A 23,295-nucleotide genomic window follows, 5' to 3' on the forward strand; every position below is an offset into this window, starting at 1 on the left:
ATTAATTTATTTTTTAAAAAAATTTAAATAGTTTTTTTTTAAAAATAATTTAAATTAATAATTTTTTAATATTTTTAATATTTTAATGTGTCAATATAAAAAAAATAATTTAAAAATAATTTTTACCATAATATAATATATGATATTAATATTTACAAATAAATCAAGCATACAGATTATTGTGGTATTTTGATAGTTGAGTTTTGAGATATTTTTACGAATGCTTTTTAAAATATTTTGAATTAAAAAAAGTGATATTTTTAGATGATTTTAAATTTAAAAATATTAACTAATTTTTAAGAAAATAATAGAAGAAAAACATCACTAAAATGTGCTTTTGACAAATATAAATAAGGGCATCATAAAACACATCCTTCATGATGTAATATATACTCTGATTTAAATTAATAAAGAAAATAGAAACAACTACAATCATTTTCTATAACGAATTAGCATCGAAGTAGCAAAAACAGACCTGGAAACAGCAATTCAGCTATTTCCCTCAAAATGGTATTCCCATTTGCTATGTGGAAAGACAGAGACACCACGTGACAAAGTTAATCATTAAGCTTGCCAACCGTAATTGTCGCTAATTACAGTACCTACCAAGTTAATTAGCAACTCTTTGATGGGCAATTTCGTCTATAAATGCTCTATAAAATCACTCGAGACTGCTCACGCAAGCAGACCCTCACAAACTGAGCTTGAGAGAGTGCTGAGGGTTAAGCAAAAGATGATCACTGCAGATGATTTCTACAAGGTCATGTGTGCAATGGTGCCTCTGTATTTTGCAATGCTGGTTGCGTATGGATCGGTGAAATGGTACAAGATATTCACACCGGAGCAGTGCTCAGGGATCAACAGATTTGTTGCTGTTTTTGCAGTCCCCGTGCTGTCTTTCCACTTCATCGCTCAAAACAATCCATACCAGATGGACACCAAGTTCATCCTGGCTGATACTCTTTCGAAAGTCTTAGCCCTTGTTCTGCTCTCAGTGTGGGCTGTTTTCTTTAATGGAGAATTTGATTGGCTTATCACTCTCTTCTCAGTCGCTACCTTGCCTAACACACTTGTCATGGGCATTCCTTTGCTCAAGGCCATGTATGGAGATTTCACACAGAGCCTCATGGTGCAAGTGGTTGTTCTTCAATGTATAATATGGTATTGTGAACATATCCTAATCCCAGTTTTCCTTTTCTTTCTGTTTCCTGAGAAAATCTTTTGAGCCTCCTTTTGATGTTTCGCTGTGTACGTAATCTTGCTGGGTTGGTCTATCGATTCCTTTTCCTTGCTGCTAACTCACCCCCCCTTCAAATCTTCATGCGGTGCCAACTCAGTGGCGCCATTTTAGGAGGAAAGATGCAGCTGAAAAGTTTGAAAAAACACAAAAACCAAGCATCGGTGCCTCCTTACAAAAAGTAGAATCTATTAGTTACCTCAAAAGCATTTAAGAATCAAACAACATTCGCATCTCTCGAAAATCTTGAAAAAGACAATTGAATATCATACCAGTTATAGTCCTACAGCATCATTTCTATATGAAAGCTTGTCACGGTCAAAGTGATCATCAACTTGAAAAAGCTCTGGCCACCCAAGAATCAATCCTTGAACTAGACGCAAAATTACATGTACACTGATGGAAAATACATGCACACATATGTAATCATAGTTATCGAGAAATTTACAACATAATATATGATTATATAGACACATACATACACATACGAGCATGTATATATTTCATGCAAAGAACAGTAACTAATCTTCAAGTAAATTTGGGTTTGCAGGTACACGCTTCTGCTCTTCCTCTTTGAATACAGAGCTGCAACCCTCCTAATCAAAGCCCAATTTCCCGGCCCCACAGCAGCCACCATTTCCAAAATCGAACTCGACGACGACGTCATCTCGCTCGACGGCAGGGATCCACTCCGCACAGAATCAGAAACAGACGGCAACGGACGCATACGAGTCCGCATCAGACGGTCCACATCTTCGGCTCCAGACTCCGCTTTATCGTCCACCATATGCCTCACTCCTAGACCATCAAACCTCTCCAACGCCGAAGTTTTCTCCGTTAATACCCCTGTACCACTGCACGAATACCATGGTTATAATGGTCATTTCAGTCATGGACCCAACAATGAGATTGTGCTATGTAATGGTGACTTGGGATTGGCATATCGGTCTGGAACGAGTCCGAGGTTGTCAGGATACGCGTCGTCTGATGCTTACTCACTTCAACCGACACCACGTGCGTCCAACTTCAACGAATTGGACCTAACTAATGCAACGAACACGCCCTTCTGGGTCCGATCTCCAGTCGCCGGTAAAATTTACCGGCAGCCATCTCCGGCGGTTCCTGAAGTCAAGCTAGTCTGGGGTGAGTCGCCAGTAATATGTCCAAATGGCGGCGGCAAAGATGTGGCAGGTTTGGCTAATGATCCACTCTCTATATTTTTCTGATCGAAGTCGTTTTTGTTGTTGAATTGGTAATATGGATCTTACAACTAACATAGAATATTGATCTGACAACAACAACAATAAAGATTTCGCAAACGACCACGTGATTAATTAAGGTAATGCTTGATCACGTGGATTAGTTTTTTAAAAATATTAATTTATACTTTTTATCTATACTATACAGTACAATTTAACTATTAAATCCGACTTTTTTTAAATAGATATTACTCGAATTTTTCACTTTTGGAAAATAAAAGCGGTGATTGCATTTAACATATCACTCAAATTCTTAAGAGAAATTATTAAATACTCCCTGAATTATACTCCTTCATTTAATAAATATCTATGGCATTTACTTTGAATTTTTTTAGTAAATCTCGTATTTATATGAAAAAGAAATATAATTCCAAATATATCAAATAATTTTTCAATTTTTAAATGCAATCATAAACGTGCACTCTATTTACTGATTTTTTTTAGGCTGCATTTGCATAGATGGTTTTAATAAAATTTATTTATTTTTGTTTAAATTTTTTAATATTTTTTTAGATAGTTTAATGTGTTAATTTAAAAATATATATTTTAATATATTAAAAAAATATATTTTAAAAAACAACTTCTAATATTAGTACAACAACCTTTAGATAAGGGGTCTCTGCCCTGCAAAAATTTTATTTTAATATATTGATTTTAAAAATAAAAAAAATTATTTAAAAAAAATACTTTATAAAAAGATCTCAACTATTATTCCAACCACCGCAGCTGAGAAGCGGGCGGTGGCCCCTACAAGGCTCCAACCTACCACCGGAAAAAGAAGAAAAGAAAGAAAAAGGTGCACAGTGGTCAATGAATTTCTAATGAATCAGCACCTCAATTGGTAGGCAGCATCATTAGGCCAAGGGCACGTGTGTGATGACAGAGGGGCTTTCGATTGCCTAACTACTACTTGTCTTTCATAGTAGAGAATCTAATTATTCTAACACCAAATCCCATTAATTAAACAATTAAATCAGTAATTATCACAGAATCTTCATCAGCCAAAACTTTCAAGGTGGTGATCATATCGTATACGTTCCATTGTCACAACACTACACTACTTTGGAGTGACATTATTATTATTATTTTTAATCACGGTATAACTGGATTAGTTTAATTATGAAATGATTGGATTAGTTTATGTTTATTTTAATTAATTTTTTAAGATTTTAAAATTATTGATTAGACAACATTCTGATGACCCTGAAATCTATGGCACTTAAAATAGTATTTTCAAAAAAATAAATTTAAAATTTGACTAATTGAACTATACCTTTTAGAATTAAATTTTAAGTTTTGTTTGCCTAAAAATATAGATTTGGTTTACTAATAAGCACTTGTTTAACATCCATCAAGATATATAGTCAATAATAATAGAGAAAAAGAAAACAGGGTGCTGCGACCTTAGTATAATTTGGCCTCATTATGATATAATTCTAATTTAAGATTTTGAGGGTGTTTGAGAATGTGATGGTAATTTTTTTTTAAGGTAATTTATACTCGGAATACATCATAAGAATATATATTTTTTTAGTTTTTAAAAATAATTTATGGTATCAGCACATTAAAATGATAAGAAAATACCAAAAAATATTAATTTAAAGTAAAAAAAATTTTAAAACGCTTTTAAAATACAAAAATAAATAGAATCTTCTAAATTTGAGTTCTTAAGTAAATTAAAACATATTCTCATATAAAAGTTTTGAAGTTCATTCCTTTCCATTTTTAAACTTAGCATTTAAGTGATTTTTATGACATTAAAGAGAGAGAAGTGTTTAGAACATTGATAAATTTTATTTTTTAATATATTTTTCACTTAAAAATATATCATAATAATATTATTTTTATTTTTTAAAATTATTCTTTTGATATTAATCCATCAAAAATTAAATTAAATTCTTTAAAAAATATTGTTCAATTACATCACCAAACACACACGCAAAAACATGAGCTATTTATCGATTTTGAAAAAACTACCATCAGTATAGAAATCTACAAGTGATAGAAAAATTACTCTAATTTATCGAGATGTGGTATACTAGAGGTGAATATTTGCGACAAGAAATGAAAAGGATCACAGGATATGATTGTATTTCTTATATATTATGCAAATGAGGTTAATAAGGCAATGTTGGAGTTCCAAATTTGACAGCACCTTGTTGTATCTTCTTGTTGAATCTTAATTTTGTGAATGTGCAATTGCACGGTAGTCTCTGAACCCATCTGATATATACATTAATGATATCGCAGGCAAGGAAATCAGCTTCAGAGACAGTTGTAAAATGCCAGCACCAGAGGAATCGAATTTGAAGGAATCAGTGAGCAACCAAGAAATGCCGCATGCCATTGTCATGATTAGACTTATACTTGTTGTGGTAGGGAGGAAGCTCTCTCGAAATCCAAATACATACTCGAGTGTCTTGGGGCTTCTCTGGTCTTTAGCCTCTTTCAAGTGAGTTTCTGATATCCTCTCTTTCCCGATTTTCTTCCTCCTCGATAAACTTTGATAAAAATGGTTATTTCTTGATAATTGATGAAGATTTCCGTGAAATGAGCAGATGGAATGTGGGAATGCCCAGCTTGGTGAAATATTCAATAAAAATAATTTCAGACGCAGGTCTTGGGATGGCCATGTTCAGTTTAGGTATATTGAACCCCTTTTAACCACCAGCACTGTTGATCCAGTAATTTGTATGAAAATATTCAATAAAAATCGCAGGGTTGTTCATGGCTCTTCAGCCTCGGATAATTGTATGCGGCAAGAAAAGGGCAACAATGGCAATGGCAATCCGATTCATTTGTGGACCAATCGTAATGTCGACAACTTCGGTCGCCGTTGGAATGAGAGGAGTGCGGCTCCGTGCGGCCATAGTGCAGGTACGACACGAACATTCGTGGCTACTTGAGAATATTAGTTGACAGAATGCATCTGTTTTTGTTGAGTATTCTCTTACACAGAGTTTGTAATACTGTTACCATACAATGCCAGGCAGCTCTTTCACAAGGGATTGTGCCCTTCGTCTTTGCAAGGGAGTATGGGTTGCATCCCGATATAATGAGTACAGGGTAAGTCAGGAAGCTAGACCTTCACCTTGAGAATTGAGTTTTCTGTATGACCCAGATCCATGAATTAGAGGGGGAATTTAGATTTATTGTTTCTGATCACTGCTCAATTTTACCACGGCGGTGTATTAACTGTGCTTCCACTTCTGCAGGGTAATCTTCGGCATGTTGGTTTCCTTGCCGGTAACCCTCATCTACTATATATTTCTAGGCCTGTGAGAATAACGAAAGGTTAGGTAATCACCGATGTTGAAGAACATATGTATGGAAGAAGGAAGTTTTCCACCTTCATATCGATCATATATAGGACAAAGTGATGTCATCACAGCATGCTAACCCGTAATGATGTTGGATCTGGTCATTATATAGCCTGCAATCGGCAAGATCAGTGGTGCCTCTGAGAGCTGTAAACGTTCCCGGGGACAGAGACGCAGAGGGTGGATATTCAGTAGCCAAAAAGACAACGGTTATATTAGATTGTCGTAAGAAAATATGTTAGGACATGAACATGGAGTATCTTAGTACATGGACTTAGTGGTAGCCGAAAGGAAAAAAAATGGATTATCATTGCTTATCATGAAGGCAGGAGACTCGGATTTTCATGTTTAGAGTGGGTAAAGTTAATGGATCCCAGTATGTTTGACTCGATGAAAGATGAAAAGAGCCGAAGTTGTATCATTTCTGCTTTCTGTTATAGTGTCTCTCTGTTTTTTTTTAACGTTTGCAGCAATCATAGCGAAACAGTTCTTGATTGTGACTTTTGCAGGGGAGAATTTATATTTGAAACGAAGACCAGATTACCTTAAAATTGAAGTTTTCTAGACAGGAAAACGACTTATTTCCTTTCCTGTTGGCAACGTTGTAAAAGCAGAGAAACATTTTAGATTTTATCAGCAAGTGTCGGATGACCCAATCATGTTTCAGTTTTACCCTTACCCATTTATGATCCATTTATTTTTTAAATAGATATATATAATCATGAGGGGTTAACTTAACTAATCAGGTTCTGGATTTGCTATTTAAAGATTTTCGAATCCTACAAATCTCCAAGTCACTAAAGGTTTACATAGTCCTTAACTTCAGGACCCGTAGGATTAATTAAGATACATGCAAATTAGCTCGGACACTCACATTAATAAAAAAAAAAAAAAGCTAAAACATGTAGGGTTTTCACTGTAATTCTACACACAGAATATTATGGATTGCTACAATGAAATTACTATTTTACCTTGAGTGGAGAAAATTTAAGCTTTCAAGCTGGGGTTTTTTAATCTTTTTCTCTAACTCATTGATCATTAAAAAATTGTTTAGGAGTATAAATGTCTTTATAATTTTTATAACACGGTAAAAATATTATTTTACCCCTAGAGTCAGCAAAATTTAAAATTGTTGACCAAGAACTTTCTTATCATTTCACAAGCTTAGTAACAATAAAACTACGTTTTTAAAAGTGTTGAGTTTTAAAAGAGATAAAAAAAAATATTGAGTTGCTAAATAAAAGTGTTTTAGGTTTTTTTCACATTTTATGTCCAGTAAAAGAATGTTTTTAACCTTAAAAAAAAAAAAAAAAAGCATTGCCTTTGGTGGTATTCTAATAAAGGGTCGTGGGGAGCGTTTCGGTATTTTTCATGTTTTTTTTTTTAATTTTTTAAATCAAAAGGCTATTAGCACGTATTCCACAATAAGTGGGTGTGTTTTCCTCGTATTATGATCACACCTTACAATAGAAAAATATGCATTAATTATTAATTATTAACAAAAACTAAAAGAGATAGTGTTTTTGTACAATGACCACCTCACAAAGAACTATTTATTGGAGCAATGTTTTTTCCTTCTTAATCTATGTTTTTCTTCTTTTTTAATTTTATTAGTTAACATTTGATTTATTAAAGATGAAACTTTAAGATTTTTTTGTGATTTGCTTTCTCTATGGTTGTCTTAGTGTCATAACATAATTGACTCAGTTTTTTTTTTAATAAATATTTTTTTAATTTCATTTTTTTAATATCAGTTAATTAAGAATTAGACTTTCTGATTTGTTTTGGTTTGCTTTTTATGAGGTTATATTGATCTTATAACCCAGGTTACGGGTTTTGTAAGTTAACTCGGGTTGACCCAGATCATTTTAATATGTTTTTTTTTAGATTGATTTTTTTTTTCTAATTTCATCCTTCAACAATGTGTTAATTAAAAATGAGCTTCATAATTTTTTTGATTTTTTTTTTTATGAGGGTTATCACAATTTAATGATTCAGGTTATGTGTTTGACATATTAACTCCGATTGACTCAGATTATTTTTTCAGTTTATTTTTTATGAGGTTATCTTGATTTCATGACTCAAGTTATGATTTTGGTGAGTCAACCCGAGTTGAATATGGGTCGTTTTTTTGTGTTTTTTTTAATTGATTTTTTTTTTCAATCTCATCATTCAACATTGAATTAATTGAAAATTAGACTTCATAATTTGTTTCAATTTACTTTTTATGTGGTTATCCTAGTCTTATAACCTGGTTTTTAATTTGACGAGTTAACTTGAGTTGAACTTGAATTGTTTTTTTTAGATCAATTTTTAATTATTTTTTTTTTTTCAATTCCATCCTTCATTATTAAGTTGTTAGATAATTGAATTTCATATCTTATTTTAATTGTTTTATATAGGTTATCATAATCTCATAATCCAAGTCATAAATTTAACAAGTAATCTAAGTCGATCTAATATGTTGCCATTTAGTCAACCCCTCCATGATTTACATATTTTTACTAAAAAAATGTTTTTTTTATTATTATTATTTTCAAAATAAATTTAATCTTACTAACAGTATGGTGTAGTACGAACCACGGACAATTTAGTTTGTATTATTTTGACAGATCAAGTGAACTTATCCCTAGGTTTTAGACATCCTCTGTGTCCAACTTTGACACTAGTACAACGACATGATTCTCCCAAATCAAACATGGCATATTATCAAACACTAGTAATATATTATTTTAATCGTTTAATGACATATTTATTCTATAACTGAATTGATTAATGCATGGCGATACTTAGGTGAAAATCGCGGGTTTGAACACTAGGGAGTGTCGATTTTTCTGTTATTTGACAAATAATCTGTTGTCTGTGTTTTCTTGTTTTTTAAAAAAGTCTTTTGCCCCCTACAAGAAGAAAAGAAACTAGCATAGCAAGTGTACCTGACCTGTGGACTTGTCTCAGGTCCCTACTTTATACCTTTTTTTTTATAATTAGAGCCGCTTTTTATTTTTAATTCCATTATTATAAATTAATTTTTATATTTTTATTATATAATAAAATTAAAAAAATTAATTTAACTTATTGATAGTAACCAAGTAAAAAATTGAATCACGAGTCTATTATCATGTAAAATCTTAAACCATATAAGTTGTCTAATGGAAAAAGCTTGGAATAAAAATATTATTTTTTTATAGTTTTAAATTCAAATCCTGTAATTATTAATATAATAATAATTAAAAATTTATATAATTATTAATTTTAGAAATTATGAAATACCCTTAAAAAATTAACTTCGAATATTCATATTAATAAAAAAAAAAATGCAAAATCTTAACGTTCAGCACTAGCATTTTTCAAGTAAATTCAAACTTCATTGCATTCTATATTTTATGGATAAAAAGCCCAACTTATTACACTCCTAAAATGTTACAAGGCCCATAAAAAGGAAACAAAAAACGAGAAACGACATTTCTTTTCCAAAGACTGAAATGAAATCTTACAAGGCGACCTCCTTATTGAAAATCCAGCTAAACCTCGCGCTAAGTGGCTTCATCTTTTTAGCTTTCTCATCAGCTCGCTCCTGCAGCCTTCTAATCCTGGGGGCTAACCCGCACACAAAATCCTGTGCACGTCTTCCCTCACCCGTCAACCCCTCTAGCTTCTCCAATCTCCACCGTCCAATCAAGAACTCCAAAATATCCGCATAATCGTCAGCCGTATAAACCCCAAGCCGCTGGGCCACGGATGAGAAGTGCTCAAAGAGATGTGGGTCCTGCCCATCGTGCATCAAGTGGGCTGGCATCGTGATTTTCTTTCGCATCATGTCTCCTATAGCCACCATTGCACCCGTGGGGTCCACCTCAAGGAGCTTTTCAACGATCTTAGAGTAAGCATTCTCGTGGCGTCTCTCGTCTGCCGCAATGGTACCACAGATGCGCGCCAGCACCGGATCACCTCCCTCTTTAGCCAAGCGAGCCGTGTTGCCATGTGAGACAAAGGTGGCTCGCTCTTGAAATGACGTGTACACAAACCCCAAATACGGGTTGTTTTCTGTCCCAGGATCCTACATGTTAAAAAGAGGCATCGTTTTAATCAAAAAAAAAAAAAAAAGGCATCGTTAACTCATTATCCTCCTAAATAAAAAAAATATATTTATTAATGTAAATTCCAAACACACCCTTAAATTGTTTTATTTTCAAACACACCCTTGGATTGTTTTATATGACCGTTTGGGAGGGGGCACGAGTACTAATCAAGGTACATTAGTGTGCAAAAAGAATTTAAAAAGTATAAATTAGGATTCCTCGTAGAAAGTGGATATAGAAAATTCACTTGCTAATAAATTCTTATAATTGCATTCTAAAAAGAAAAATCTTATATATGGAATTTGTATGGTATCTTACCATGCCAGATCCGATCAGATACTGAACAGTCTTCTCAATCATTAGCATGTCAACCCGACCCGACAAATACAAATAAGATCTAAGCAAATCTCCATGCCGATTCTCCTCGGCAGTCCAGGCCCGAGTCCAAGTGGCCCATGGGCTCAGGCTGGCCCCGGTCTCATCTCTAACACCATCGAGCGTGTTGATCATGGTTTGATACGTAGGCAAAGCATCCTCGGTGATCATGTCGCCCACCAACACCACAAAATACTCATCTGGAAGCCCATCCGTCCGATCACGTAGGGCCCTCACCTGATCAGTGAAATCAGAAAATGTCAACGAAGGGTCAGGCAAGAAGTTCTGGGGCTGCCAGCATTGGTCTACAGGTTTTAGAAGTGGTAAGACATTTTGCGTAGCCCAATTATCTAATGACTTGAATATTTCTATCTTCTCTGACGGCATTGAGTGTGTCTTTTGGTGCTTTAGCAGCTGTGGTGGAGCAGCCACGGCAACAGTGATAGACCGATCTGATGGTGGACGGAATCTGACGGTGGAAGATGGTGGTGAGAAGCGGTGGTGGATCATTTTCTGGCCACGTGTAGTGCATGAGAGTTGGTGGCTACTGAGGAAGTGTGAGACTTGCATGGTGACAGCTACTAGCTGGCCTTGCGGCGTTGATATTAGCGAGGAAGTGGAACACCGTCATTCATAAACTGTGGCAACATATATATATTTAAGCTTTCTTGAGATGAAATCATGGTAATACCCTTGAGAAAGATCCGAAGCGCCACTGGAAAAGAGGGATTTGGAAGGGAGAGGCAGTGGGGGTAGAAAAGTCTTTTAGGAATGGCTGTCTACAAAACAAGGGGTGCAGTGGTTTTCATGAGGTCAGGAGATTGTAAAGCTGTGGGAGTGAATAAAGAAGACACGTTTCTATGGGAAAAAACAGAGATTCTGCTGTGAAATTTGGTTGTTAGTTTAACCAAACATAGCCAATGGTACTTTGATTTCGGATAATTTTGTCAGTTTTTAAGTGTTTATCGCATGCATTTCTACAAGCAGGTGGACGACCGTTTGGGTTTACACGTGGGGTTTTTAGGTAAAAGATTGAAATTGTTTTTTAAAATATTTTTTATTTAAAAATATATTAAAATAATATTTTTTAATTTTTTAAAAATTTATTTTTAATATTAAAATAATTCAAAAATATAACAAAATTAATTTTTAAAAAATTAAAATTTTTAAATCAGTTCATCTTTATTTTGTTGTTGTTTTTTTTTTTTTTTTGTTTTCAATATCATTTAAATTTTTTATTTATTTTTTTTTTTTTTGCAATTCAATGATTAAACTTTATTTTTATTTTATTTTAGTCTGGTATATTTATTATTGATGTATTATTCACCCTTAATTCACATATTCCTATTAATGACATTATTGATTTTTTTCTATCTCTCTTTTCAATCATTGTTTTTATATAATTTGATCATTAAACTTTATGTTTTTATTTTCTGGTCCTTATATATGTTATGGTGGAACGTTTTATATATCGGATTTGTTTCGCTTTGTGTGCTCTCTTGTGTATGCTATGACAAAGATTATGTCTATGTCCCAAAAAGATTTCCATCGTGGAATATAATTATATATATCTAAAAAAAACAAGCGAATTTGGTTAGAGAAGTTATTGTATATCAACTATGGAATGATTATAATAATGATTATGAACTTTATTGTATTTTAATTAATATTGTTCATGAAAGTCAAACTTTATTATCTACAACACTCTTTTTTCTTCACAAGTGTACTCTCTTTTCTTGTCCAAATCACTATTTTCACTCAGCTCTCCAACAACTTTCGTTTTATTCCATTGGATTAATTTAAAGATCTATTCCACTATGATTATTAATTAGTACATCTTGTATGCTTCAAAACTATCGAGTTCCTATTACTAAAAAAAAAAAGTATTAATTATTATCAATTTACTTGAAACCCAGCAAACCACCAATTTTTTCATGGAGTCGTTTATGTATTCTTCAACCTATTCAACTTTGACAGCATTGTTAATTACCTTTTATTCAATGTTATTTTTCCAAAGATATGAATCTAGGGAACTTTCACTCCTTGAAACATTCAACTCAAACGAATGAACTTCAGAGTTCTTTAAAGATTTAATACCATTTCAATGTCTTGCTTCTTTTTAGCGTTGGACTGAAGCTTTCTATTTATCAAATAGTTTATTTGTTTTACAATAAGAATTATAAGTTGTTCGTTCTTTTTTTATTAATTAATGAATCCCATATAAGTTTTTTTATTGTCAGCTTTCATGAATGAGAGCTTTAATTTCTATTGCCTCCTTGTATTATGCCTTGTTTGTTTCAAGGAAACTGAATTCCAGGAATTCAGTTTCCTCATTTTCTAACGTTTGGCAAATCCGGAAAGTTAGTCAAAGGAAAGTTAATTCCTTAACTTTCCGGTCAACAAGGAAATTAGTTTCACCCGCAGGAAAGTGTTTTCCTTGCTTATTTCCGCTTATCCTTTTCGAGGGAATAGCATCAAAGTAAAGGCAAATCAGTCGCCTCGTCCTCAACGCACCAGTGATCAATCAATGCAATAAAATCACATAAACAACTGATCTTTGAGAAATCAAGATTTCCCACCTGCAAATTTTGACAAGAAATTACTTCCTTTGTAAGGATTCAGAAAGGAACCTTTCCAACTTTTCAACTTAATTGTCGAAGATACGGCCATAGGTTTCCAGATACGATGCTGAAAAAGAACAAAAGGGGGGGGGTGCGGTTGAAGAGCAGCTGGCGTTCGTTAGCTCAACAATTGGATGGGTATGTGTCGTCGACAGGATGAAGATTTGTAACCAAAACTTAGCTGCAGCTGAAGTGATGCTATGACACCGTAGCTTGTTTTTATCTTCTCAACTTGTAGTCAATAAAGAGACAAAGACTAATGTTTAGGAAAATGTTTTCCAGTTTATTTTCCATAACACTACCAAACATCGGAAAATACTTTTCCGGAATTCACTTTCCAGAAATTCACTTTCCCCGGAATTCACTTTCCTACAAACAAACGGAGCCTTAGAAACCCTTTGGGATCGTGTCAAATTAGTAAGTATAGATCCAATCCTGTCTATTTGATTCTAAATTTTATCAAATTACATAATCATGCTCTTAAATCCTTGTTGCATAGCCTATAAAAAAAAGGAAGGTGTTGTTTTTCTTAGAGAATGACCCGTGTTTGGAAGAAATTGTCAAATCCAAAATTTTATGTCAGTAATAAAAAAAAAATCGTCACATGCTCTCTTACATATACTCAATATGATTTCACTCTACTTGTGTTTTATTCAGTTCTAGCTTTTTACGATAATATATTCACTTTTTTTGTGTTTTATCTTTGGAGCTCTCCTTATCATTTATTTATGCAGCTGATCTCAAAAAAAAAAAAAAAAAATTATAACATCAACCTCAGAATTTTGGTCTCAAAAAATCAAGAAAAAAAACTAAAAACAATAACAAAAATGAGTTATGAAAATGATAACAGATCAAAAAAACAAAAAAAAAATGATATGAACATAAAAATCTAAGCAAAAACACAACAAATATAGTAAAGACTCTAAGAAACCCCAACATTGATAATTATAATACCAATAGACCTAAAACTAACAGTAGTAATAAAAAAAAAATTGACGAAGCAAGCTGACGCTACAAGACAAGAATTGCACTAATCAGAATCACCCAATCCCATGATATTACTTGAAAATGATTGAATTCCATGGGGAAATCAAATTCATTTTGGGTTAGTGTGGAAATGGAAAGTGAAAATGATTGAATTCTCGCCTCGGGCTCAAGTTTGGGAAACTGGTAGGGGGTTTGAAGGGGACAATGGAGGCAGGGACAAGCATCATTGCTAGTGCTATGGAAAAAAGGATTGCAAATAAATAAGAACAATGTCGTTAAAATGTATTTTCCTCAACAGAGGAATTTTGATGAATTTATGTTAAAAACTTGATTGATGATATTACTTGGGAGTTTGTCCTGAGACAAAACAACGTGAAAAGCTTGTAAAAGTTACAGAAACTAATGACTTTCAAAGATACTGCCTGATACTCTCTACCGTCATCTAGTAGTTTGTAATAACGTCTGAAATCTGTCCCATGCTGTGGCTGAAGTTGAGCTGTAATTAACGTGGATCCACTGCAGCTTCCTTGTGGTCTTCTTTATCCATGAGTAATAAAACTTGGCCTGCAGGCACTAAACTTCTCCCTGTGGGTATTGAACCGAGAAAAAATCAATGCTTGAAAAGAGAACCAACAGATGATATGTGATTAGTGAAAGAAAGATGAGTGAACCACAGAGCTTACCCAGATCTAAAAGTGAGCAGATCAAACCACTGGAGTCTCCGAAGCAATGGTTATCAGCACAAGTTTCGGGGTTGGGATCCTGAAGGGCATTTCAAAGTTCAAACATCCCTCTCTGAGGAAACTCCTTCCGTTTGCTTCTCGCTATGATGTTGTAACCAGAACGAAATCACAATGTTGGCCGAAGTGCATTAAGAAGTCAAATCAATCTGAAGGAGCCAAAAGCTAAGCGAATGATAGCAACTGAATTCTGGAATTGATAAGAAAGTTGAATGATTTTCAGGACCATAACCAACAAATATGTTTATGGTCAGTTATATTGTGTTTTACACCTGGTTGTTTATGATGTCAATCAATTGCTTCAGGTAGTCCCTTTCTACAAGTCATAGTACCATCTTCAAGTCATTGAGAAGCTGCTCTTCTTCTTTGTAAGCAGGTGGACAGGTAGTGAAAAAGGACTGACCTTTCTCATTCTTCATCATCACAAAAAAAATCAAGCTGAACAACATAATCATTTTCTCTCATCAGGGGTGTCAAATCTTTCAAAACTGCATCGATTTCTGATGCACTATGATGAGATTTGTCTCCTGACACAAACATGTTCATCTCCTGTCCAACTACAATCCAGCTACACCCAGGCAACTTCTTCACTCCTTTTTCTCTCATTTCCCGCCTCAAAGTATTGACCTCATCCCAGTTTCCTGATGCGGCATAAATGTTAGAAAGCAGTACATAGGGTGAAGAGTTTTGTGGTTCAAGCTCAATGAGTTTTTCAGCAGCTTGTTGGCCCCTGATGTCATCTCCATGTATTCTGCAGGCCCCAAGCATTGTAGCCCAAACCTTAGAATCAGGTTCAAAATTAAGTTTGTTAATGAACTCTTCTGCTTCTTTTAGAGAACCCCATCTGCCTAGAAGATCAACCATGCAGGCACAATGATCTGCTCTAGGCTGCATCCCATATAAGTTCACCATCATGTCAAAAATCAGACGCCCTTCGGATACCCTCCCTGAATGACTACACGCAGTGAGGACACCAAGAAAAGTGACATCATCTGGTGTAACATGTGATTGTTTCATCTCATCGAAGACTCTAAGTGCATCTTCTGCATACCCATTTTTAGCAAATCCAACTATCATTGAGTTCCAAGAAATAACGTCTTTTTTTCTGCTCATTTCCTTAAAAACTTGCATGGAGCTCTTCACATCCCCACATTTGGCATACATATCTACAAGGGCACTACTTGTCAACTCGTCTGAGTCAAATCCGGTATGGAAAATCAGAGAATGAGTCTCTCTACCATCTTTTATAGAAGATACAACAGCACATGCTCTGAGGGCACTAACAAATGTAGCTTGGTCAGGTAACACATTGCAGCTGCGCATTTCTTTATAGAGTTGTAAAGCCCCCACACTGCAATCATTTTGACCAAGTCCTGAAATCATAGCAGTCCACACTACAGCACTCTTTGGATTTGAAAACTCTGAGAAGAGAACACTTGCATCTGTTGTTCTCAGGGAGTTCATGTACATGCCTAAGAGAGAGACACCCAAGAATTCATCATCAAGCTGAAGGCCCATCTTTAAAATAAGACAGTGGATTTGCCTTCCTAGATTCAACTTCTGTTGCTCATGACATGCATCTAAAAGGCTTGCAAATGTTATTTCAGTGGAGTTTATTCCTTCAACTAGCATATCTCGAAACAGATTTACTGCCTCTTCCAAATTAATTTGAGCATATCCTGCAATCAGTGCATTCATGGAGACCACACTTCGCTCAGGCATGCAAGCAAGAATTTTGTGTGCAGAATCAATAGCCCCACACTTGGCATACATATCGATGAGGGAACTTCCACTGTAAAGCTTTGTTTCTTGACCAGTTTTGACTGAAAGACAATGCACCTGTTTCCCTTGCTCAAGACCTCTAATGCTTGCACAGGCACTCAATATACTGGCCAGAGACACTTCATCAGGTAGAATCCCAAGCAAATTCATTCTTCGAAACAAATGGAATGCCTCAACTTCATCTTCTTCTTGCACATATCCAACAATAATTACATTCCAAGAAACATTGTCTCTATTTCTTATCAGCTCAAATTGTTGCCTTGCATCCTCAAGAGCACCAGATTTAGCATACATATCTACCAAAGCATTTCCAACAAACAAGTTGGACGCAAATTTGTTCTTGATAATAACTGAATGCAATTGACGGCCCAAATCTAAATATTTTAAGCAAGCACAGGCACTCAGAATGCTGCTATAGGTAAAATCATCCGGGTAAAAACCACAGCTCTTCATATTAAAAAACAATTCCATGACTTCATTGGCATACCCATTCTGCACATATCCTCCAAGCATTGCATTCCACAACACTACGTTTTGCTCATTTAAAGTATCAAAAACTTTCTTTGCTACTTCCATCTTCCCACACTTAGCATACATACTAACCAGTGAACTTCCAACATAAACATTTGAGTGTAACCCCTGTTTAAGTGCCTCAGCATGAACTAGCAAGCCAAAGTCAAGAGCCGCTAAACTTGCAATAGCACTTAATACACTTCCCAACGTGGATCTCGTGGATTTAATACCAGCTTTCCTCATATTTTGGAAAAACTCAATCGCTTCCACCCCATAACCTCCTTTGGCATGACCTGAAATCATCAAATTCCAAGCCACGACATTCCGGTTAGGCATCCTGGAAAACAAATCAGATGCATTGTCTAGCCTTCCTAAATCAACATATGCATTTATGACAGTCACAAATGCTACCTGGTCTGGTTCCTGTCCAACTTTCTCCATCTCCTGGAACACTTTCACTGCCTCCTCAGGCAGACCAACTTTAATATACCCACCAATCATCGAAGTCCAAGAAACTTTATCCAATTCTACTGCTCCATCAAATATGCTTCGAGCATCAGTTAAAAAATTACATTTGGCATACATACCAATTAAAGCACCCTCACAATAAGAAATTGACTCAAACCCCATCTTAACAACATTACAATGAACTTGCCTACCACACTTTACCATCTCCAATCTTGCACAAGATGATAAAACAATAGCAAATGTGAACTCATTTGGCCACACACCAGAATTCCACAACAACCCAAAATACTTAACAACCAAGTGTGGAAATCCCTGTTTTGAATGCATGGATAGAATTGAGTTCCAGGCCAATATATCTTTATCTTCAAGCTGTTTGAATGCCCTCTCCGCGTAGTCCACATCAGCACACTTGGCATAAAGGTCAACGATTACATTGCCTAGAACCCCTTCTGACCAGAAACCAAGTTTGAGGCACTGGGCATGGATAATTTTATTGGTGGTTGAAAATTGAGATAATCTTTGAGGTATTTCATCAAACAGGCTGTGGGTTTTGACTTGCTTGCTTTTTTGCAGACAGTTCTGCAAGATATGTGTGTATATCCGAGGTTTATGGGTATGAGAGGGGTGATTTGACCCGTTTGGAATCGCTGAGAATGTGAGTTGGTGATGGAAGGAGTGTAGGTTTGAGGAGGGTGAGGTTTTCAAGAAGAAGAATTTGCGAAGCATTGAATGAGGAGGGATGAGTCCAACATGACTCTGCAAAACAGAACCACTTGAAGCGAAAGGAGAGAATAAAGATATGATAATTGTTTACTGAAAGAATTCCCTCCCTGGACCTCTGGAAGAATTATTCATGTTTGGTACAGATTTTGATGCTGTCCGGCGGCAAAACTTCTGCTTGTTGCTTTTTAAAGAGTGAAGAAATGTCGTCTTTTGCAAACGACGTCGTTACATATGCTTAGCTCATTGTTTTTGCAGCTGGAAAATATTTTTATAAAAGTTTTATTTATGCATTAACACAGAAGCAGAAATTAAAGAGCTGGGAGGATTGCCTCAGAGAGCAACAATAGTCCCTGCATTATGCACAATTAATTAACCTCATTGCGAGACGCTCGAGCAGATAAAGATGCCTAATAGAAACACCACTTGACTCTCAATTTGTCACTACAATTTCTCATAAAATCACTTTATGTCAATACATTGAACTTTGTATCATCTACATAAATTGTAAGTATGAGATAGTGGATTGACCAATCACAAAGAGGAGAGAGATGTAGTTGTAACAGCTGGCGGTGATGGAGTAACAGTTGCATTATCTGTCCAATTCTTTTCACCCCAATGCCATAGCATGCTCTCCCAGAAGCAGAAATTCTCATAGCAGGTTTCCAAGCGTTTGTCTTTTATCTTAATCTTCCAATGACCATCAGTGTAATTGGCTTTCTCAGCTTGCCTCCTATCCCACTCTAATGCTGCCTTTTGCTTGGACCTAAGCAAGCAGTACTTGTGCAAGTTCTCTGGCATGGCATCATGCACCTTCCACCATGTTTTGTGAGCAATATCACTAGCAAACTCCTGCAAAATGTCCACATTCCAGTTGCAATCATAATCTCGGAAACATATCCATGGTTTATTGCCCAGATAGTGGAGAACGTAAAGGATTGGCGGATCAGCTCCAAAGAGTCGAGTTTTCATCTGTTTCTTCTCCTCCTCGTCACCTTCCCAAAAGTGTTTCAAGAAGTTCATGTGTTTAGGAATCCGGTGCCACCACGTGAAGATTTCATTTAGATATCCCTGGTCCCCGCCATTGTAGGACTCAATCTCATTGATATGATCCATTAACAGCTGGAATGTACAATTTGATGGTTCAACCACCATCACACCGGAGTTGAACAGGGTAGCATTGTTTCCTGTAGCAGATATTTCTGGCATCTCAAACAAGAAATCAATATTTCTAAGTATGAGCATGTCAGCATCAATGAAGATGATCTTGTCATAATCTGTCAATTGCCAAAGACGAAATTTACTGTAGTTCCATTCATTGTAAGCATCTCGTTCAGCTTTTGGGTTCCTGATTCTTTGGATTGTATGGATTTTCCAACCTGCAGCTGCTAAGCCTTCCCTATGATAGTCAGTAATTGTTTCATCAACAAGTATCACAAGATCCCGTGTTGAACCTGCCATGCGGATACTCTGAGCTGCAGCAATGGCCCCACAAACATAAAAGTGTGCAGAATGCAGAATCGTTGCATACGCTTCCCGGTGTGCTCTTTCTGAGTAAAAATGTTCTGTTGAAAAACATTCAGTGAATTTCGATTTAAGACTTTGCATTAGCTTTGCAGTGAGAAAGCCAATGCAATCTTTTTCATAAATTACACAGATAGTTAGGGTAACAAATTAGAAAAAGTCAATTCCTTGCCTTGATCCCTTGGCAGGTAAAACTTACAGATCCAAACCCTAAAGACATTATGCTAAGTCGTATTTTTTCATTTATTTTTAAGTTTCGATGCACCGGTTTCCCAGTACTTGAATATAAACAGACAGATATGAATGGGTATAGCAGTTGACCAAAAATTTAACTAACTCAACCAGGGCTAGTTTTCACCATAACTTAAAAGATTTTTGTGGGCTACAGAAATAAAAGAAGAGAAATTAGACAAGCTGCTTTCCAAAGCCCCACTTGCTAACATGAAATAAAAGAAATAGACAGTATTGATTTTTTTAATGCAGATCTTAAAGACTGACCTTTAGCCTTGAGAGGAACTGAAAGTTCACATGACCCTACTGGGAGTTGTATCTTTTCTCTCAACACATTGAGGTTGGGTTGATACATCCATAAATTCCCTTCATGCCAAATAAGCTCCTTGCAAGTGAACAGATTTGGGGTAGGGAAGCAGTCAGTCACCAAAAGCACACGCACAGGATGATAACTTTTAGCAGAAGCAGCAAGATTTGCAGCCGCAAGCTGCAAGTGCAAACGAGCCACATCTCTTGACCATTTCCCTGACTTGTTGCATGGAAGCTTCACTGCAATTATATCAATGCGTGGCTTGCCAGGAACTTTAAGTTTGGGCAGAACAGGACAAGTGGGAACCTCAAAGTCTTCTTCTTCATCTATCCATTCAGGGTAAAGGGATTCCCAAGTTACATCTTCCGCTACATGCTCTAGATGCAGAACAACGTGCTCAACATCCAGTAACATCAGCTTCCAATTATTAATCTCACTTTCATTGAAGTTTAACAAGCCAATTCCCTGATACTCATTGCTGTCATCTAGTTTGACAATATTATCGGAAATCTGGTCCCAGTTAATGTCTAAATTAGAGATATAGCGTGGATCAACGGCAGCACCATCTCTTGTCCATCGATCAACAAAACTTGGCCTGCATACATTAAAACTCTCCTTCAGTATATTGCAAAGAAAAACAATCATGGGTCTGTGCCTTTTAGCAAAGTTTAAAGAGGCTTTCAAACTTTTTAAAAAGGATAGCCGAGTGTGTCTGTGCATTTTTTAACTCTGAGAACATCTCTAACCTGCCATGCTACTTATCCACTTGAAACAAGGACAAGTTCAGGATGAGAAACTAACATAATACCAAACAGAAAAAAGAGGAAGGTTTGATTTGGAAGTTCTATGCTGGGAACTAAACTAAAAACTAGAAATGAAACAATCTTAAGAGAAAAATAAGACCTGATAGATAATTAAAAGTAGACTATAAACATACCGAGATCCAGAAGTGGATGGCTGGTCTGCAATATAAACTACTGGAGAATGATAGAATGTCACCAAGGTTCCAAAAGCAATTATTAAGAGCACGACTTTCAGTGTGGATATTTTGCAGTTCAAATTCTTATATTGGATGGGAACCTGGAAGGCCTTCTCAACATCTCTAAGATCCCTACCTCTTAAGAACCTCCTTCTGCTTGCATCTTCACTGTACCAAGAAAGCATTCACAAGAACATAGGTCCAAGTACATAATTATATAATAAATCCAGACACATACACAGAAAAAAAAAAAAGGTTCACAACATTGCAGACAAATCGGAAAAGGATAAAGATGATCCTAGCAGGACAAACAAATAAAAAGAAGAAAAACACATTCGGTAGTTAGCAAACCAATGGAAGGAACTATCAACTAATAGGATCTTAAACACTTTTCGATGTTATTTTCGAACATTGGCATTTCAGATAATAAAAAGGTGAGACCACCATCAAAAAAATGATAATAGAATGGTGTCAAAGACGCAAGCAAGTAGAACATTACCAGCCCAAATCCTCTCCTCTGCTTCCACTATATGGGTCACAATCAATACCAAGCCAATATTGAAAACCCAATTCGACAAAGCATGCAAAGACCAGGAATAAATCACCAAAGAAAAAGGAAAAAACAAAAACAAAAGCATAACATACCATAAACAAGTAGATCTCAGCGGTAGTTGATAGTGAAACAAATGGAATGCTAACTAATGTAAAACATGCTTAATCAGTAATCAATAAACTGATTTATTATTAAGTGAAACCACCGATCAATCAGATTAATAGAGACAGCGAGTGATTAAAAAAGAGAAGTAGTACGAGAGAGAGAGAGAGAGACTGACTTAAAAGCAGAGGATCGGTGTCTGGGCTCTGCAGAACTAGAACTAGGGGAGGTCACTCCGACTCCTCTCATCTTATCTTCTTCCGCTTCCGTTACAGGGAGGCAGTCACAATCTATCTCACTAAAAAGACATTAACAAGGAAAAATAAAAGACTCTCTATTAGGAAAACACGGATTCGTTTCAGGAAACAGCTGTCAGTGTGGGTATTGACTGTAATTGGAGATTGTATTAGTTATGTTCAATGGTTAGTTTAAGTGGCTACACCACACAGCGACTATTGATCCATGCTGGTGCTTAGTGTATTATTGCGAGGGAGATGGTCTCTCCCAGTCTTGTGAAGAGAGTGAGACAGGACGAGTCAAAGTCAATGTAAGAATCCCTTTCTCGATGGAAATGGGGCGAGGTTTTTTCTTTCGTTTCCTAGTTTACCTCTCTTTCTCACTCCTATTTTACTAGGTTTTTTTTTTTTTTTTTCTATCCTCGATGATGTCCAAAGAGCTATTATCAAAACTAATTTTTATTTAATTTTTAAATATTTTAAAAAATATTTTAAAGAATTCAATGATTTAAATTTTAAATTAAAAAAAATCAATCAAAATTTTCTCTATTTATGTATAAATTTTTAATTTTATTTTTATTTCACAAAGCCATAGATTTTTTTTTGTCAATATCATGATTTTTATAATAAAAATTTACAATAATTAAAATAAGAATTCATAATAATTCAAATGATTTAAATTGAGAAAGAAAGATTTTATCTTTTTAGCCAAAACTTTCTTTTTGTTGTTGAGGTAGGCGGGTTATAATAGTTTGATAATTCTAAAAAGTCAGTTATGAATTTGTTTTTATTGGATCATGCAAAAATCCTAGCAGACTCATTTATCGACCATTAACACTTAGTTAAGATTAAAAAGAGGCATGTTCATGCTAGATCAATAATTTGACATAAAAATCCATAATTTTATATACAATCGTTAGATCATGCTTAAATTTTATTAAAATGTTGTAACGACCATAGTTGAAAGAAGTCGTGGAATAGTACATGTATAAGCATGATTGGATAAAGAGGTTTCCTCTTGAGAAATAGACGTCCATGTGCTAGTGATAAAGAACATACGAAGCAGATTACAACAGTTGGTAGAGGCAAGAACCCAAAGGAAATGTGAGTAGGGTGACCATGAATCCATGGCCAGCATTAAGAACACTTTCTAAAGATGAGAGCAGGAGAGACAACCTCTTGATTGGGAAGAGTATTGTGGAGATATAAGGTTTTGGTTAAAGCTCCTTAACTTTACAAAAACCTTGCAGGCAAAAGAG

General features: G+C 35.3%; 4 protein-coding genes across 4 annotated transcripts; 1 reads left to right on the forward strand and 3 right to left on the reverse strand.

Annotated features, from left to right (window-relative positions):
* The first annotated feature begins 692 nt into the window (after positions 1–692).
* On the forward strand, positions 693–6,311 carry LOC118029215 (auxin efflux carrier component 6). Its single transcript, XM_035033040.2, has 7 exons — positions 693–1,161; positions 1,788–2,428; positions 4,747–4,948; positions 5,055–5,140; positions 5,216–5,373; positions 5,486–5,562; positions 5,712–6,311. Exons 1-7 carry the CDS (start codon positions 734–736, stop codon positions 5,776–5,778), a joined length of 1,659 nt encoding a protein of 552 aa, XP_034888931.1. The 5' UTR covers positions 693–733; the 3' UTR covers positions 5,779–6,311.
* Positions 6,312–9,159: 2,848 nt separating this feature from the next.
* On the reverse strand, positions 9,160–10,910 carry LOC118029217 (stearoyl-[acyl-carrier-protein] 9-desaturase 6, chloroplastic). Its single transcript, XM_035033042.2, has 2 exons — positions 10,214–10,910; positions 9,160–9,873 (listed from the first exon to the last, which is right to left on the reverse strand). Exons 1-2 carry the CDS (start codon positions 10,838–10,840, stop codon positions 9,307–9,309), a joined length of 1,194 nt encoding a protein of 397 aa, XP_034888933.1. The 5' UTR covers positions 10,841–10,910; the 3' UTR covers positions 9,160–9,306.
* Positions 10,911–14,128: 3,218 nt separating this feature from the next.
* LOC118029218 (pentatricopeptide repeat-containing protein At3g09040, mitochondrial) lies at positions 14,129–18,381 on the reverse strand. The gene is made up of 2 exons (XM_035033043.2): positions 14,562–18,381; positions 14,129–14,463 (listed from the first exon to the last, which is right to left on the reverse strand). Exon 1 carries the CDS (start codon positions 18,105–18,107, stop codon positions 15,027–15,029), a length of 3,081 nt encoding a protein of 1,026 aa, XP_034888934.1. The 5' UTR covers positions 18,108–18,381; the 3' UTR covers positions 14,129–14,463; positions 14,562–15,026.
* A 146-nt stretch (positions 18,382–18,527) lies between these two features.
* Positions 18,528–22,388, reverse strand: LOC118029219 (putative UDP-glucuronate:xylan alpha-glucuronosyltransferase 3). Its single transcript, XM_035033044.2, has 4 exons — positions 21,979–22,388; positions 21,104–21,313; positions 20,124–20,761; positions 18,528–19,666 (listed from the first exon to the last, which is right to left on the reverse strand). The coding sequence occupies exons 1-4, from the start codon at positions 22,047–22,049 to the stop codon at positions 18,636–18,638; spliced, it is 1,950 nt and encodes a 649-aa protein (XP_034888935.1). The 5' UTR covers positions 22,050–22,388; the 3' UTR covers positions 18,528–18,635.
* Between the last annotated feature and the right edge of the window lie 907 nt (positions 22,389–23,295).

Source organism: Populus alba, chromosome 5 (genome assembly GCF_005239225.2).
Source record: "Populus alba chromosome 5, ASM523922v2, whole genome shotgun sequence".
NCBI lineage: Eukaryota > Viridiplantae > Streptophyta > Magnoliopsida > Malpighiales > Salicaceae > Populus > Populus alba.